Source organism: Aptenodytes patagonicus, chromosome Z (assembly GCF_965638725.1).
Source record: "Aptenodytes patagonicus chromosome Z, bAptPat1.pri.cur, whole genome shotgun sequence".
Lineage (NCBI taxonomy): Eukaryota > Metazoa > Chordata > Aves > Sphenisciformes > Spheniscidae > Aptenodytes > Aptenodytes patagonicus.
Window position 1 is genome coordinate 86162253 of NC_134982.1, and position 19338 is coordinate 86181590.

Sequence of the window (19338 nt, forward strand, 5' to 3'; positions counted from 1 at the left end):
AATATGAACATAGTAGAGCTTAAATTGATATTGATAATAGGGCTCAGATCTGGAAAAAATTGCTATGAGTAATATTGTGAGGGGACAGTTAGTATTTCAAAGCCCCAGTGTAAGTTTTAAAATAACCTTCTTCCTTTTCTAGCTTTCTGGCTAAAACTGTAGATCTGCTGGCATCCATCTCCTCCACAGTTTTCCCTTGGAACAGGAAGTTTGTTTCACGGTTAAAACTGGTATTAGTCTGAGTGACTGTATTGTAATATATCTCCCTGCACTGTGTCCACAGTAGGAAGACATCATACTTTCCTTGCCTCTCCATTTTCTCAGGAAGACCTTATTTTATTTATCCTTTACTCTGTATCCTGTGCTGACTCAGGATGCATTAAGCCTGTGGAGGCCTGCTCAATCATTCCAAAAATATTTTTCAGGGAAGCTCTTTACATCTTGCCTTGTATGGTTGCTATTTCTTCCCTCTGCTCTTACGCATTATTTTACCCACTTTCTTACAGCCATCATTGACTGTTCACTGGAAATTATTCTGCTTGGGTGTTTTACTTTTCATATTTCATACTTCCTCACTCCGCTTTGATATCTTTTCTGTTTCAGGTCAGGATTTAGGATAGCTGAAATTGAGCCAATGGGGATCTTCCAGTTTGCTCTTAACTCAAGATCTGTTTCAGTTGAAGAAGATGTTCAGGCAGTCACACTACATGTCCAAAGATTGTTTGGTTTTCAAAGTAATCTCACTAAATTGACATATCAGACCGTTCCAGGAAGTGCCAAACCACTAGAGGACTTTATACCCATCTACAATGGAGAGCTTATGTTTTTACGTTTTCAGATAAATGCTGTGATAGAAATATCAATAACTGATGACACTGTGTCTGAAATGGAGGAATTGTTTTTTGTAAATTTGACTGCTGTGGAAATTTTGGATGTTCAACCTGTGAATCCTGACTGGAGTCCACGTCTGAATCCAGCCTTCAGTGTTGCAACAGTTAATATCCTGGCTAATGATATTCTTCATGGAATACTAAGTTTGGGGCCAGAGTTTATTTACGTTGAAGAAGATGCAAACAACAGTACCCCCAACACAGTGATACTTCATATCAGAAGGACCAAGGGTTTAACTGGTGATATTGAAGTAACTGTTAAAACCTTTGGGGGAGTGAGTGCACAGAGTGGCGTAGTTTCATATCCTTTTGGAAATGTTTATGGAAAATCAAACTTCACATGGGCAATGGAAGGAGAAGATTTTGAGGAACAGTCAGTCTCTCTGACTTTGCTGGACGGAGAAAGAGAAAGCAAGTTGTCCATAAAAATTTTTGATGATGATGAGCCTGAAGGACAGGAATTGTTTTACGTTTTCCTCTCAGATCCTGAATGTGGAGCTCAGATTGTGGAAGGGAAGGATGAATATGGATTCACTGCTTTTGCAACAGTAATTATTGCAGGTAATATTTTTTCCCTCAGAAAATTAGTAAATACATTTGAATTAAATAACTGTAAATAACTCTATGTTCTCATAGCAATTTTCGTATAAAGATTGGAATTCTATTTGATAATAAGCAGGGTATTCTATTCCCAAATCTTGAGTTTTCCAGATCAGAGAAAGCACCTAATGCACCAAGTCCACCATGCATCCCTTAGCAATGTAGCTCAAAATACATTTAGAGATGCTGCTTATCTCTGTTCTTGTCCTGTTATACTTCATGAGGGGAAAGGCTAAGCTTGAGTGTTTTTCTTTCATGTGTAGTAGCAGTGCAGGCTTTTTTGTTTTTCTTTGCCATACACTTTTACATTGTATGGCATTTCTATGAAGTATAAAAAACAGTTTCTGTTTTCATTCTTTGATACTATGCAATTCATATCTACAGTTTAGTCATCCTCTGATTCTGGGGGGGGAGGATAGGAATGGGCTTACATAGGCATCAGGGAAGAATTTTTCTTTCAGTTACCACACACTACTGTGAGAAAGTGATGTCAGAGCTCCAATTTCCCTTTAGCTTTTAGATATCTATCAGATTTATCAATTGAATATAAACCAAGTTTAACTGCAATATAGATTAAGTTTTAGAAACAAGTTGGGAACTGGAACAGTTTAGGCTAATCAAGAAAATTATCTGTAAGGTCTAACATTTACTGGAAGTTTTGTGTATTTAGATAGTCTTAACAATACAAGGTAGATATTGGGAACCAGGATTAAACTCTGCTGGTGGATGAGTGTATGGAGCAACCAACATTATATATGCAAGAACAGATCGTATAAAACACATTCCCTTCATGTGCACCATCTCTAGAATTCACCGTGCACGTAACCAGTTGCCCATATGTGCAAGTTAACCCTCGGGTTAAGTATGTGCATAGGCACAGGTTGGAATTTGAACTTGTATTGAATCCTACAGAAGTGTATTAACATGTTCTAGAGTTACACCCTGAGTACAATGAGTACATAAAGTAAAGTCCGGAGAGAACTTATGTTAAGGGTCAAAGCATGTTAAGGGTCAAAGCATGTATCTGCATTTAACTGTATAGATAGAAAGATACCACAGGTTAAATACTTGTGCATGTGCATAAGCAAACACGCGGTTTCTGTTAATCTTCAGTATATATATGGACATTTAATAAGCACTGTGTTGGAAATAGATTGCATTTTCAATTGCAGAGTAAAGCCATTGCTAGCGGTAAGGAGAAATCCTTTAGAGGCAAGATATAATGGGATACTGTGAAGACACTAGTTTCCCCTCATTAACCCTATTTTTTTTTCCTCCACTGCTGTTTTGCTGAAGTTATTTACATTCCCATGAGAACAATGCAGTATTTTGCAGCTCCCTAGTTCCACACACTGGATTAAAGATGCAGGAGAAAAGCTGATGTAACAATTTGGGAAAATGAGTGGGTTCAACAACATTGTGGGTGGGATGAATAAGAAAGCTAAAGTCATGTCCTTGGAAGCTCATCTTTATCCCATAACCAGCTATGGCAATGCTGCCCATCTAGGGGCACACTGAGGCCCATTTCTGTTTAGAAAGAATATGTTTTAAAGGTTATGGTAAACATAAAATAATACAGCTGAAGTGGTATCTCATAAGGGCATTATAAACAAGGCTTTTGACACTGTTCTGGACTACTGTAACACCTAGTCTCTTGAAGTCAAGGGACACAGAATTCAGTCAGTTTGCTGAATGCTGCTGAAAATACAAGCTTATGTGCATAGATGGTGCCATGGCTCTCATAAGGAATTTACTTTCAAAAATATTCTACTGGTTAAAATAAAATTTAGAAATGCCAACATTTTAAGTTCTAGATAGATACGGAGTGTAAATTAAGAATAGAAATATTAAATTTTCTTGAGGCGTCCCCAAGTGGTACTTTGCAGCATGCTTTTGATACCTATTTTTTATTTTTTTTTAGCAGTTATCTGTATTAAAATTATAGTTTAGTCTCAGCTTAACTTCCTTGCTAATTACTTTCACGGACTGTTTCCTATATAGGAAGTGATCTCCAGAATGGCATTTTGGGATTCATTCCAGAAGTACAAAGCGGTCTTGTACTTGATGAAGATGCAGAAAACAGAGAGGTGCTGCTGATTGTTGCAAGGCAACCAAACAGGTGCAGGCAACAGCTGATTCAAGTGCTCTTCCCACATGCTGTAATATGCTGTGTTGAATCACAGAAGCTGCTGTTAGTGGAAGAAGTTATCACAGAGTTTTATAATAAATCTTTGCCTTTCAACTCCTTTAATAACTTCCCAGAACTTGGCAAATGGGTTTTTAAGTTGTGAATGTGATTAGGTCTGTCACTGTGCTGTTATAAAGCAGAAACGGAAAACCCAAATATTTTCCAACTTATGCCATAAGGCAGCAAGTATGAAAGTTTTGCTTAAGGTAAAGTATTTACACTGCTAAAGGTGTAATTCAAATTCTCATCTCCCTGTGTAATATAAGCAGGTGTGAATACTAAAATGAGAAATTAAGAAGATACCTAGTGTCAGCACTATGCTTATGTCTTCACTCATGCAGATACTGTGTTTTTTCTAATTAACACATATATACATTGCACATTTATGTGTACTATAAACAAATATGCTCAAGCACTCAAAGTTCCACAAACTTATAGGAAATCCAAATTCTGCCTGGCTTTCCAGGCAAGCGGTTACTATAGTATTAAGGAAAGTACTTGGCCACATCCCTGTCTTCCAAGCACTATTCAGCTAATCTCATGTTTTCTGAAACAAAAATTGAGTAGAAACAGGGTTCCCATAATTGCTTTATTTTCTTCCTGTGTTACTTTTTGGTTATCTAAACAGGTTTTAGAGGAAGGAATTTAAGTAAAAAGAGAGAATTTTTCATCTTAAGTCAGTTGGTTCCCTAGTGATAAGTTTAGAATATTAACAAAAAACGTATGTTACCTCTGTTGTTCATAGCGATAGTGCTCTCCTTCAGTACATGTATACTCTTCTGATTTTCTTATAGGGCTTTTGAAGATGTGAAGATCTTTTGGCGTGTGACCTTTAATAAAACAGCTGTTGTCCTTCTGAAGGACGGCATGAACTTGGAGAACGAACTTGTATCTGTGCTGGGAGCCACTACCTGCATGGCAGGTCAAACAATATGCAACATCTCCATTGAAATAAAACCTGATAATGTAAGTAATTATTGCTCATTTACGTACAGCCCTGTGACATTGAATTGCAATTTATCAAGATGAAAAAACCCCTCTGATCCAGAGGAACTGATGTGTAGGACACAGTTTGAAGATGGTAACTTGACATCTGCTCAGTTCCTCTGCAAACACGTTTATTTACAGGCTTGTGCTACCTCCATTGTGACTGGTAAAAATTCGGGAAGGAGATGAGTATTTAGTTTGAAAAGTAAATTGCAGATCTCAGATTTGTACAGAACAGTAAGAGAAAAAGAATGGAGTTGTTATTTCAGTGAGACACGTATTCATTCATATACTGGACTCTTATCCTTCACACAGTAAATCTTTCATCTATCAAAGCACTTCTTAGCGTGGTTTATGGAAAGCATATCCTGTAAGTAATAACATCTCATTCGACAAAAGAACCTACTATTGCAACTTGTGCACAATTTTACATGCTTAAATCTAGCACAATGATCTGTGAAAACTCTAGTCAATCATAAAGCTCCATAAGAATCTCTGAGTGTCTAAAAACCTGTTGCTGTGCACATCCAGCCTGTGAGTACCGAAGTTCAATTTAGCAGCCATCATCCACTAAAGCCATTTGGCATTTGTCGGTTGGGTATGCCTAAGCCTAAGAGCCTTGAGAGGCCCAGCTGGCACTCAAAAATGCAGACGTCATTGAATTAACACAAAGCACAGCATTCAGTCATTTTTACTGAAGAGAAAAGGAAAAAAATATTTTTGTGTGAACCCAAAAATATTTGGTTAGAGTAGTCCCTTAAGAAAGGAAGGATTAATGTTTGTCATTCTTTCAGAGTGGAGAGTTTGAAACTTTCCAAGAAATTATCCTAACAGCCAGGCTGGCGGCAAAGCTGAGGTCTGGGGAATGGAAATGGACAAGATGAGAAGGTTTCCATGTTTTTTCTGACTACATTCTAGAAAACAATGCAAGATTGTAGGATGTGGGAAATAGTGATTTCCCACTAGGGAATAGGGTGCATTCTCTTAGTTCAGTAAGAGGGCCATTTTCCTTCTTCATCTTCAGATGTTATTTTTCCATTACAGAGCCAATGAATAAAATATATACATGAGCGGGACACAGGCTGCCTCGCTGAGTACACTGGGATTTTGAACCTGTTTAGTCCACAGGAGTGATATCATTATTTAATGATAGCAGTGCAGCAGCTGCAGAGACATGCAGCTGTACCACATGAAGCGCAAGCGTGTGCCGCTCTAACAGGTGCTAACTGAAGGCTAAAGTTCCCTATGGCATTCCAGTAAATTTATGCTTGTCATCAATTCGTCAAGATCATTCCATTTAAAGAATTACTTAACAACTCAATTAAAAATATATGCTATTTAACCCCCCAAATATTTCTTAATTCTTCTTCCAGTTCTTCTTCCATAAGGTAGCTTATAAATTAGTAATAAATACATTATGAAATGATGAAGTAATAAATACATTCAATAAATATTTTACATTTTTATGGCATATGGTATGACATATTCTAGCTTTTGAAAGTTTTTACTTAGTCAGCTATACTGATTTCGTTAGCTAAGAGCTGAATCCTACTTTCCTAGAATTAAAGTAGGACTTCCAAAAATCCAGAGCTGAAACAAAAAGCTATGTTTACTAATAAAAAAATTGTCTTCAATGATGATAATTTTTTTCTTAAATTCTATTGTCTTGTAAAGAACTACTTTTTTTGCAAGTTTGCTGCTTCACAAGTGAATGTAATAGGTACAAATAACATATTTCCAATTATTTCTGGAATCTTAGTAATCAGATGTCTATTTCTAAACATGCTATGTTTGTATTGTAGGTACGAAATCAAAGATGAGGCAGCATGTCATATTGTAATTTAATATTGCTACCTTATTTTCAATGAACAAGCATTAAGAATGGAGAATTGACTAGGCTAATTCTTTGAGATATGAACACTAAAATTCAATAGCCTGTATTTCCAGACTGACAGAAGATTTCTCTGTATCTTAAACTTCACAAAAGTCTATCAGATAGTATCTCTAGGCTTTGGGATTTTCGATAAATTCAGTTAAGTGTTCAAGTCTACTGAGATTTGCTTGTAAAAACTTGCATAAACATGTTAGTGTTTAAACACTAAGGCTGTATGTAAAAAGTTTTTCAGAACTTTACTTGAGTTCAATACTTGAATACAGTCAAGTTAATTGCAGTTTCAAAACTGCATACTTAGACTTCTGTGCAGTTTTTCCACAGGTGAGTAGGTATGTACATGCCTTTTTGTAAGGCAAAAAGAAAATGAAATAGCAAATTCCTCACAAGATGTCAATCTATGTAAATCCATAATCTGGAATATGGAACTCTTGGAGAATTTACTGTCATGTATTATGGCAGATTTACAGCCACAATACATGTAGTATATAAATACCTACTTTATTGCGGTAAGTTCCATGTGAAAACCTGAGATTTCAATATTGTACATGACAGAGTGGTGCCTGTTGTAATATTATTTTTAGCGTATACTTCATTGTACTTATTGCACATTTCAGGAAGCTTGCTTGTGGTAAGTGTTAGTACGAGTAATCCACTGCGCATACAAAATAATATATACATTTTTAAAAGCTGAAACTAATTAGTAGGTCTTATAATGATATGAAAATCATCCCTCATTTACAGGTACCTGAATTTGAAACATATTTTTTTGTTGAACTGTATGCTGTAAGCACAGGAGCTGCATTGAACAGCAGTTCCAGATTTGCTTTTATAACAGTCCGTGAAAGTGATGCTCCTCGTGGCTTAGTATATTTTGCTGTGGGATCTCGTTTTGCTGTGGCTTACAAGAAGACTAATTTAATCAGTCTGCAAGTACTTAGAGACTCTAGTACATCAGTAACCACAATGGTTAGCTACAGCATGCAGGTAAGACTTTTTTATTATTTTTATTATTTAACTTATTTTTAGTATTATTTTTATCATTAAATCTTTATTCATTCTGTAAAGTAAATGTGACTCTAATTAGCATATTTCAGGAAATAGTCAAACATTTGCTGGGCCCATATGGTCTAGCTTCTTTGGTTTTCCATTAGTAAAAAGACCTTGTTTTCATTGCATTGTCAAGAGTGATTTTGTTCGTAGTACCATCCAGTAGCCTCAAAGACTACAGTCAGTCAGGCATTAAATACATTTCTTTCTTTGTCCTAAGTTTCTTATGAGACTCCAATTTTTGAGGCTTCTTTCTCTGAAATCGAGTTTTTATCATGATGGGTATGACTACAAGATTCAGATACCAACAAACTTGCTGTGCTAAGTCACAAATTTATTAATACACAGAGCACACTTAGGAAAAGAGAGGGAGAACTTTCATCAAATTTTATTCCATGTTCTTGAAGTACTAAACTTGAAAATTGTTCTGATTGAAAAATCTCATGTGCTAAAGTCAATTTTACCATCTCCATTCATTTTTGTTATGCTTACAGCTGTAACTCCAGACTCTTCTAACTGTTGGCCCTTTTATCTCTAAATGAGTACCTCAGTAGTATTGACAGATGATGAAGATTCCTCTTTAGCAGAAGTAACACAACTGCAAAAACATGATTCCTTCCACTTCCTTATAGTTGTGATTCCAACATCAGGGCACAGGCTGCAAGAGGGATTCCTCTAGGTTTGCCGTCGCGTTGGGATAGTGCTTAGCCTGATCTACTTTGAATGTGAGGGATTTTATACCTAAAAGCATTATTTCGGGGGAGGGTTATTCTAACAAAGCATTGTGTGACCAGTGTATTTCCATCACCCTTTATAATAAAAGACTTTGCATTCTATTGTTATATTGCATGCATATGTATTTTATGCATGCATAGGATTCCATGGTGTTTCCATGCATTTACTATACAGTAGCTGGCCAGTGTTTTAGTTAGGTTGTGTGGTAACAAATTTTCACATTCTTTCCAGCCAAGAGTTCATTATAATTTAGCTGTTTAATGGAGAAGAAATTGCTACTGTCCAGTGTATATTTAGGCTAAAATATATTATCCGTTTATTTTTTATATAGCAACCCTTCTTTGGACATTTCTAGGTTTTGAGGGTGCATGGCCAAGTACCAAAGCATGGGTACTGTTGGTACCTGTAAAATAAGAGGTCACGGCAGACAGGAAGTGTGAGGCACTAACTGGAACAGACGTTTATCTCATTCCTACAAAGGTTTCTTAAACATTGTTCTTGTCACTAGTGCTTTTATTACCACTTATTTCCCTGTTTCCTAATTCTCAACTGGAAGGGATGAACAAAAGGAAACTTCTCACTGGAATTTGCACAGATGATGTGATCATGTTCTAGAGCAATTCTGAACAGATAGACACTACGTTGATTTACAACATTCTCCTGAAAACTCAAAAGATGTCTGATTTATTCTATAAGTAAACTTTACTAGTTAAAACTAAATGTTTTCAAAAGGGGTCTAGTACTTCACAAATAAAAATCCTTGTTTTTTACAGTAGGAGACCTTTTCAAGATTACTTAAGAATCGGTATACAGTCTGTACTTATGAAATCAATAGTTACTATTGAAAAATCATACATTTGAATATAGCCCAGAATGCTAGTTTCCACTTAAGGAAAGTTTATTATATTACCAGATATAATATCAAGGTTATGGCAACTGACAAAAAGAGCAAGAATGTGAAGAATGAAACAGTATCTGCAAACCTCATGGAAGGTAAAAATAGTGCTACTTCACAGGGAAATGAGGCCATATAGCATTCCTAGATAAGTTCATCTGTCTGCCTTGCATGTGTATTCTATAGTGTTTGCTTTGCCTTTGGACCTAAATGGATTGTTCCTCTTTTAAGTATTTATACTGGGACTGAAAATATCATGAATTGATATTAGCTTGGGCACAGATTTCTAAAACCTTTGCTTGGCTTTTGTTTGGCTTTTATGTATCTGTAATTCCTGTCTGTACCCTGAATTGGGGGACTTCATGCTGCAGACATAAACTTACATCAGCCCCTCCAGAATTCACCCTATGGATGTGCTAACATTTCTGTAATATCTATTCACCCAGAAAAGCTTTGTGAATTTTTGTCTGGAAAAGAAAGAGAGGGATCCTGTTTACTATTGGCAATATATGTAATTCTTCCCCTAGGTTGTCACTAACCACAGGTGACGGATTGCTATTCAGGGAGATATTTCATTTAATGTAATTGTTATATCATTCTCAACTGCATTTTGAAAGGGGACTCCTTTTTTACACATTTAAATTTTACCTATTTAAAGTATGTATGTTCTACAGCAGCTGGTTTTGAACAATTGTATCTATCATAATGTTACCTAAAACTCTTTTGGTTTGTTTTAAGGAGCTACAGAAACCTGAATCTATTGGTCGGACCTTCATATCTCCAGCTGTGGCAGGACAAGATTTTGCCAGATCTGAAGGTTTATTGACTTTTGAACCTGGACAGAGAAATAAGTTTCTGGATGTGACCCTGACTCCAAAGACAGGATCTTTAAACCCATTTCCTAAACGTTTCCAGGTTGTACTTTCTAATCCCACAGGCGGTGCCAGAGTAGATGACGTGTATGGTATTGCTAACATCACCATTGTCTCAGATTTGGACTCCTTGCCAGTTTGGGGGCTGATTGATCAACTGCATCAGCCTCTTGATGACACCATTTTACACAGAGTCCTCCAGAATCTGAACGTCAGAGTGGCTACAGAAACTACAGAAGAGCAGCTTACTGCTGTGACGCATATAATAGATAAGGTAAACCTTTCCTGCTCTTTCTTGAATGGCCAGTGACTTTAATAAGAGTATAATAACATGCAGGCCTGTGATAAGATCAAGGTTTGCATCCACAGCAGTGACTCGGGCACAGACTGCAAAGGTAAAAATAGAAATTATGAAGTCCCACAATCAAGAAGAAGTTTGTCTGCCACTAGTTAGGATGGTGGCAGGCAATCAAAAATCAAATAGGTTGAAAAGAGCAACCAGTATTAATTTTGCATATGTACCTAGAGCTCAAGATTTTCTGCTGTGCAAATTTTTCCCTTTGGTGTCATACTTTCATAGAGCTTATTATAATTTCTTGATTCTCAGGCCACATCTTTGTTGATTTTAGCCCTGGTATAAGAGAATGAGGCCCAAGGTTTACTCATATCTTCACAGCTGACTGCAGTCAACACACAAGCAAATCCTACCAGGGCCAGCTGGAGTCTGCTGTGCTCTTAACCAGGCATGCAGCTTGCCTTTTTTCGTGCAGTAGCTCTGGGAATCGGGTTGGCAGGGTAGCTGAGCACTTCAGCATTCCACTAAGCTGTATGAAAACTCTGGGACTAGTGTTATGGCTTTCTGGCTTTTCTGGGCTGGTGGAATAATGCACAGGAGCTGGAAAGTGTTTAAATACCTAGACACAAAGCAGTATAACAATATTCATGAACAACAGTTCAGTTGTGATTGTTGCCATTTTGACAAAGAAAACAGAGAAAACAATGTCAAAAAATCTCAGGACTCAACCATCTTTGATTTGTGAAAGAATGAAAAATGCCACATGGTTTCTTTAGTAATCAAGTCCCTATTAGTAAGCACATCTTTACGTAGTTGTGACATAGGCTGCGCCTCACGCCTTGGCAGCGGTGATTGGAAGGTGGAAAAAATATTCTGAACTTCCAGACTGAACGTTGGCATAAAACGTTCATTTTATGAGGAAATGTTATAAGCAGACTTCTGTGCATAAAATGCTGTTTGATTTCTTCTCCTCCTATTAGGTTACAGATGTAGGTGAAAAACAGTTACTCACTGATAAAAGTAGAAGTCTTTTCTATGAGATACTCTGTGCTCTGGCTAGCCCGAAACGCGAGGACACACGAGGATATAGCCTGCTTGCTGAGGTGACTGAGAAGTTTGCTTTTTCCCTGTTGACTGGGATAATGTGTGGATCGCCAGGAGAAAGGTTAGTAAACTTGAATTCATAATATGTTTTGGAAATACATAACAACTTACCAATAGAGTAAAAATTTAAATTACATTTTTAGAAAAGGAACTTGTCTCTCATCTGATACATTACCTATATGAAAATGTGTTGCACTCTGTCACAATCTTATAAAGCACTATATTGGCACTATGAGCTGGTGTCACAAATAACTGGTACACTGATACGGGGTAGCTGTGGGAGTAGGTGTCAGGAGATCTGGGACATATTAATTCACCTTTAGCTCAAATATTGCCTGGAAGAGGATTCATTAACCTTACTAAGAAAATAATATGTAATTGCATGATGGAGAGCTATGTTCTAAGGCTTAGATGAGAGTAAGTAACCCGAAATTTCTACTGGCATTTTGTAATTTGTGTGCTTGGTTTTGCTCACTTGAACATTGTTTAAAATTTTTTAAAAGCTACTCGTAATTTTTACATGTAGTTTCAAATTGCTAGCTTTGTCTGCAAGTGCGTAATACCCTGTGGTCAGGCTAATGGGCAGGGGAAATAGGTGACTGCAGAAATAGATGACACTCTTTTATGAGACAGATCATTTTAAATAGTGGGTTTCTCCCACTGTGAATCTATTAAACAACTGATAGTTGAATTTAGAAAAACCCCCACCTTTTTTAACTCAGAAAATCAGCATGGTTGAGATTTCTATCTCAACTTCTTTTGGAGATGTAACTTTTCTTGCCATTTCCTGAGTTGTAGGCAGGTATGTATGAAGCCCATCTCAGCCAAAAGACAGTAAATGGCATAAATATCAGCACTATCCTGAACAGTGCCCAGAACTTGAAAGTTCAAATTCTTTATTCCAAGTTTTTTTGCATCATTTGTTGGGAATAAGAGGTAAAGCAAGGTCATCCATTTTAATGCCTCTCCTTGTAGACTTATCTCTACATCAAGTTATAAAGATGAGTATTATAACTCATGATAACCTAGTTTACCATGGAGGGGTTTTGGTTGCAGATCATAGTGAGCGAAACCCAGAGGGGAAATGGAGGAGCTGAAGTACATAACAATTCAGCCCCTCTTTTTTCACAGAAACTGAAACTGTCTGCCTATTAAATGTCATAAAGCCTAAAAATGATGGAGGAATAAAGTATTAATTACAAATACATTTTAGAGTCATTCTGTGAAGAATAGTAAAAGCTCAGTTCCACTTACCAGCCCTATTGCTTTTTCATTTCAACAGAGGTAAAAATATCCTTGACAGCTGCCCGTACATTGCAATAATGGCTCACAACTGGTTTCCTCAGCAAATCAATGGACACAGATTTGATGGAAAAGATGGGGATTCTATTCAAGTACCTGAACGTTTACTAGAGGTCTCTGTTGTATTATCACCTCCTCAAGAAGAGAACTGTGAATCTGTACAGTTTACAGAATACAGCAGTCAGCAGTGGTTCCTTACTGGAGATACAGAACTTGCCCTGAAGAACAAGGTTTGAGGATAATGGAATTTATTTTTTCAAGAAATTAGTTTAATTTATATTTTGCTTGTATTTAAAATAATGTGAACATTTTTGTGTGTGTGTCTGATTAAAATAGCACTGACTTGTATTTACGTTCTATGTGTTGTTTCAGGTTTTTTCTATGAGTTTGAAGGGTCGGAGTTCACACCCTTTGAAAGATAACAATGAAGTAATTTATCGGATTTATGCTACAGGAAGTCGGATTGTTCCACAAAAATCTCTATGTCTCCTCTGGAATCAAGCTGCTGAAAGGTTATTTTATTAATCTGTTTAGTTTTCCAGTTTCTACTGTGAACCTGTGTATTTGCCTAAGATGTGATAACTCCAATTAGATCATTTGCAAGTATAAAATTGATCGATTTCCTATCTGTCTTTTTTCCTTAACTTTTCTGGCCTTTGTACCAGCACATAAAACTTTCCATATAATAAAACGTGTAGTTATTCTAGCTCAGATATTTCTCAGACTTCTACTCTTGACTTTTTTCACCAAAATACCATTTAAATTATGTAATAATGTGTTAGGCAATGCTGACAGGCCATAAATCACAGGACTGCGTCACTTCATTAATATTAATGACTTTGTACTCTCTACAGTTGTTATCAGGTAACACTTCAAGTCCATTCTTACAAAAGTAAAGAATTAAACCTGCATCTCTGGTATTGCTTCAAGTCACTGGCTCAGAATGTTCCTAAGTTGCTAATACCTACTCTTTGGGTCTGTGAAAGACACTGTGTAAGTGAACCAAAAAAACTTGTTAAGGGGTAGACTAGGGATTTATCTAGACCAGTATCCTGTCTCCAGTAGTGGCTAAAAGTAAATGCCCAGGGAAGAGTAAGATCAGGACAAGTATAAATAGTAGGTCCCCATATACTATACTCTCCAGTGACTCTATGAGCTGAATGTGATTTTGTGTATTTCATAGAATCATAGAACGGCTTGGGTTGGAAGGGACCTCTAAAGGTCATCTAGTCCAACCCCCCTGCCATGGGCAGGGACATCTTCCACTAGATCAGGTTGCTCAGAGCCCCATCCAACCTGACCTGGAATGTTTCCAGGGATGGGGCATCCACCACCTCTCTGGGCAACCTGGGCCAGTGTTTCACCACCCTCAGCGTAAAAAATGTCTTCCTTCTATCTAGACTAAATCTAGCCCCCTTTAGTTTAAAGCCATTAAATGATTTGTCTACCACAAACTTATCTAGTCCTTCCTTGCACCATCCAGAATTTTAGCATATCTTTTGACAATGTTCTCTATAGGACTGTTTCTTTTTGACAGAAAAGCCATCTCCTGTTGTTTTTTTTTAATATTGCTGCTACTAGCTTAAGTTGATGTCTCCTGGTTTTTAGAAGAAATGGTGAACTGCTGATCATTTTCCATTCTTGTTGCTACTCATACCATTACAAACTGTGGAATGATGTTTTCTGCGTATGCTCTTCAATGCCCCATTATTTGATTAGCCTGTGTCTTTCCTGTTCACAGAGTATAAATGAATTTGGAGAGAATTATGTTCTATATCCTGCTGAGATCTAGTTGGTTTAAATATGATTTCATTAGACTGACTGGATTATATCAGTCCATCACTGATATAAACTATTTCTCTTCAGAAACGAGATGCAGCAGAATTTACCTGTATGCTCTCCTTTTATCTAGACACTATATCACAGAGCAGACATGATTTCCAGTAGTAATGGCTTAGGATGTCACCTGTAGTATCCTTCTTCAAAATCAGTTCAGCAATACTGAAAGAAAACAAAACATGAATTTTAGTTTCAAAACAACAAATAGCAGTATAAAATGAAGTGTTCTCCATAAAGGGTTAAGGTATTGTGCAAGTTAATAAACTATTTGAAAAGTCAGACAGACCTGTAGATCTTGCAGAAGTTTTAAAAACATGGCCACAAAAATTCTCTAGTGGAAAAAAATGTTCATTATCATATATTTAGAAATTTTTTTAATCATAAAAGTAAAAAAAAGCCGTAAACAATATTTTAATTTCATGTAAGTGTGCTGTTCTGAGAATTGCACCTGAAAGATTACACAAAACATCTATGCAATAGTTTAGAAAACTTGGTATTTCAGAGATACAACAACAATTTTCAAGCCTGCTTACCATGTAAATTACACAAGTCCATTTCCAACTCTGTGAATCTTTTGTTTTGCAGCTGGCTGTCAGATAGCGGGTTCTGCAAAGTGGTTGATGACACGTCAGACTATGTGGAGTGCTCTTGTTCTCATATGTCCATTTATGCAGTTTATGCCCAAACAGATAACTTGTCTTCATACAATGAGGCCTTTTTCTCTTCTGGATTCATCTGTATTTCAGGTCGGTTGATTTAAGACAGTTTTTTCATTAGTAACAACTGATGACCAGTAAGACTGATTGATTTTTAGCGGTTTTAGCAACTGATGACAATCTTTTTATTTGGAGGGGTATTGGAGGAATGTTAACTAGCTTCATGGTATTAAAGTTGCCATCTGGTCTGGTATTTGCCCACTGGCAAATTTTGCTGCTGAAAAAAAAAAGTCCAGCAAAGAAATATGTTTCCTTGTGATGTTTTATTGAACCGTACAAAAGAGAAATATGTCACTTATTTGGGGGAAGAAACCTAAAAATCCTAAATTCACCTGTGTCTCTAGCAGCAGTACAGTTGTCCTCTTCGTCAAATCTTTCAGACACTTTTCTACCTAGCCTGAAAGCTCTTTGACGATTTCAGTTGACAATTTACACTCAAAAGTGATAACCTGAGGGAGATAGATTCCATATCACGCGAGCAGAACTCCATTATACTCTGCTGCCTAACTACTACCTAACATCTTTGGAGAAGCCCAAGAGTTTAACCTATGAGGGTCATGACTCACTTCATTGACAGCTATGGTAGCATTTGCAGAAGTCCCAAAGCATCAGACAGGAAGTAGGAGATCTAAGTTTTAAACTCCACTTGGCTTCTGAAGGAGATGGAAATTACACCTTTCACATTGCAGTCAGTTCACTATTATGTTGCAGGCAATCCTGGATGAAAGTAAATTTTTATTCTTGTGTTGATAGGCACTGTGCAAGCAGGAACCTAAAGAGTAACGGGGTCACTAGAAAACATGCTAAAAGGATTCTTACTCTAACCTTAAGGCCCTTAAATGGGGTTCTGGGTCTGCTCCTTGCGAGATTTATGAATTCTGTACTAGATCATCATTGTCACATCTCAGTAGCCAAGGTGAGGTGCTCCGGTGCTGGCATGATCGGCAGTGGAGTGCTCTAGTGCAGTGCACAGCGGGGTTTCCCAAACTGGGGAAACCTCGGGGGGAGCCGATGGACCCGCCAGGAGCCCGCAGCTCGTGCCACAGCGGCTGACGAGACCGGGGCGGGGCCGGAAGCAATGGCAGCCAAGTCCCCCCCACCACCTATAAAAGAAGCTTCTGGGGAGCGCTGGGGACCAGGGTGGGCAGACAGGGCGTGGCACGTCAGCAAGGGCGTGGCGCGGCAGTTTGTGCGGCAGCTCACGCCGAAGGGCGTGCAGGAAAGGCGCTGAAGCTCTGCCAGCTCGACCAGGGAGCAATGGCAGAACGCCGTGGCCTCTCTAAGCTCTGCACCCACCACGGCTGACGCAGCTTCCCAGGCAGAGCTCCGGTGGGAACACGCTGCCAGCCAGGTGCCAGGCTGCAGGCTGTGCCCTGCTCTGATCATCCCCCTGCCAGTACGGGACAGCAGCAGTGAGCACACCTCTGGGAGGTGCAACCAGGGAGAGGAACACAGAGGCGCGTCTCCTCTGTGACGACCCCACCTTCCCAGGTGCCCTGGCATAACAGGTACAAGGATCTGCAAGTGGAACCGAACAATAGCGAGGACGATGGTTCATCTAGCTTGGAGGTGTCGCCGAGGTTAAGTTCGCCTACGCCCTGCGTCAAAACTGCTTCCATCAAGAAAATAAGACGGGTCATTGTCTTAGGAGACTCCCTTCTTCAGAAGGAACAGAAGGCCCAATACGCAGAGAGGACTCACTTCTTAGGGAAGTCTGCTGCCTCCCTGGGGCCCGGGTTAAAGATGTGAGTCTGGGGTCTTCAACTTACCAGATGTCTGCTGGAAATACAATACAGCGGAGAGGAAACAGTCTAGGAGGTTCCTGGAGTGTGTGGAAGAGAACTTCCCGACACAGCTGCTGAGTGTCAGGGAGGGAAGGTGCCCCGCTGGACCTGTTGCTTGTGAACAGAGAGGGACTTGTGGGTAATGTGATGGTTGGAGGCCGCCTTGGGCACAGCGATCACAAAATGATAGTTTTTGATTCTTGGAAAAGTAGGGAGGGGGGTCAGCAGAACTGCTCCCTTGGACTTCCGGAGGGCAGACTTTGGCCTGTTGAGGAGCCTGGTTGACAGAGTCCCTCAGGAGGCAGTCCTGAAGGGCGAAGGAGTCCAGGAAGGCTGGACAATCTTCAAGAAGGAAATCTTTCTTCAAGAAGGAAATCTTAAAGGCACAGGAGCAGGCCATCCCCATGTGCCAGAAGACAAGCCGGCAGGGAAGAAGACCAGCCTGGCTGAACAGAGAGCTTTGGCTGGAACTCAGGAAAAAAAGGAGAGTTTATGGCCTTTGGAAGAAGGGGCAGGCCACTCAGGAGGACTACAAGAATGTCGTGAAGTTATGCGGGGAGAAAATTAGAAGGGCCAAAGCCCAACTAGAACTTAATCTGGTTACTGCCGTAAAAGACAATAAAAAATGTTTCTGTAAATACCTGAGCAACAAAAGGAGGGCTAAGGAGACTCTCCATCCTTCATTGGATGTGGGGGGAAAGATAGTGACAAACGACGAAGAAGAGGCTGAGGTACTTAATGCCTTCTTTGCCTCAGTCTTTAATAGTAAGACCAGTTGTTCTCCGGGTACCCAGCCCCCTAAGCTGGATGACAGGGACAGGGAGCAGGATGAAGCCCCCATAATCCAAGGGGAAATGATTAGCGACCTGCTCCACCACGTAGACATGCACAAGTCTATGGGGCTGGATGGGATCCACCCAAGGGTACTGAGGGAGCTGGCGGAAGTGCTCACCAAGCCACATTCCATCATTTATCAGCAGTCCTGGCTGAACAGGGAGGTCCCAGTTGAATGGAGGTTAGCAAATGTGACGCCTGTCTACAAGAAGGGCCAGAGGGAGGATCCGGGGAACTACAGGCCTGTCAGTCTGACCTCAGTGCCGGGGAAGGTTATGGAGCAGGTCGTCTTGAGTGCCATCACACGGCATGTACAGGACACCCAGGTGATCAGGCTCAGTCAGCATGGGTTTATGAAAGGCAGGTCCTGCTTCATTCACCTGATCTCCCTCTATAACAAGGTGACCTGCTTAGTGGATGAGGGAAAGACTGTGGATGTTGTCTACCTAGACTTGAGTAAAGCCTTTGACACCATTTCCCACAGCATTCTCCTGGAGAAACTGTCTGCTCGTGGCTTGGACAGGCGTACTCTTTGCTGGGTAAAAAAGTGGCTGGATAGTCGAGCCCAAAGAGTTGTGGTGGATGGAGTTCAATCCAGTTGGCAGCTGGTCACAAATGGTGTTCCCCAGGGCTCAGTTTTGGGGCCGGTCTTGTTCAATATCTTCGTCAATGATCTGGACGAGGGGATCCAATGCACCCTCAGTAAGTTTGCAGACAACACCGAGTAGGACAGGAGTGTTGATCTGTTTGAGGGTAGGAAAGCTCTGCAGAGGGACCTGGACAGGCTGGATTGATGGGCCGAGGCCAACTGTATGAGATTTAACAAAGCCAAGTGCCGGGTCTTGCACTTGGGTCACAACACCCCCATGCAGCGCTACAGGCTTGGGGAAGAGTGGCTGGAAAGCTGCCCAGCAGAGAAGGACCTGCGGGTGTTGGTCGACAGCTGGCTGAACATGAGCCGGCAGTGTGCCCAGGCGGCCAAGAAGGCCAATGGCATCCTGGCCTGTATCAGAAATAGTGTGGCCAGCAGGAGTAGGGAAGTGATCGTGCCCCTGTACTCGGCACTGGTGAGGCTGCACCTCGAATACTGTGTTCAGTTTTGGGCCCCTCCCTACAAGAAGGACATTGAGGTGCTGGAGCGTGTCCAGAGAAGGGCAACGAGGTTGGTGAGGGGTCTGGAGAACAAGTCTGATGAGGAGCGGCTGAGGGAACTGGGGTTGTTTAGCCTGGAGAAAAGGAGGCTGAGGGGAGACCTCATCGCTCTCTACAACTCCCTGAAAGGAGGTTGTAGCGAGGTGGGGGTCGGTCTCTTCTCCCAAGGAGCAAGCGATAGGAGGAGAGGAAATGGCCTCAAGT

General features: G+C 39.8%; 1 protein-coding gene across 1 annotated transcript in view; it reads left to right on the forward strand.

Moving 5' to 3' along the window:
* The window catches only part of ADGRV1 (adhesion G protein-coupled receptor V1), a 302215-nt gene that overhangs the window by 122661 nt on the left and 160216 nt on the right, over window positions 1–19338 (forward strand). The window contains exons 74-82 of the mRNA XM_076361800.1: window positions 604–1451; window positions 3492–3609; window positions 4473–4644; window positions 7301–7543; window positions 9975–10382; window positions 11384–11568; window positions 12790–13039; window positions 13182–13321; window positions 15234–15394. Of these exons, the coding sequence (XP_076217915.1) occupies window positions 604–1451; window positions 3492–3609; window positions 4473–4644; window positions 7301–7543; window positions 9975–10382; window positions 11384–11568; window positions 12790–13039; window positions 13182–13321; window positions 15234–15394 (2525 nt within the window). The remainder of the gene's footprint in view (window positions 1–603; window positions 1452–3491; window positions 3610–4472; window positions 4645–7300; window positions 7544–9974; window positions 10383–11383; window positions 11569–12789; window positions 13040–13181; window positions 13322–15233; window positions 15395–19338) is intronic.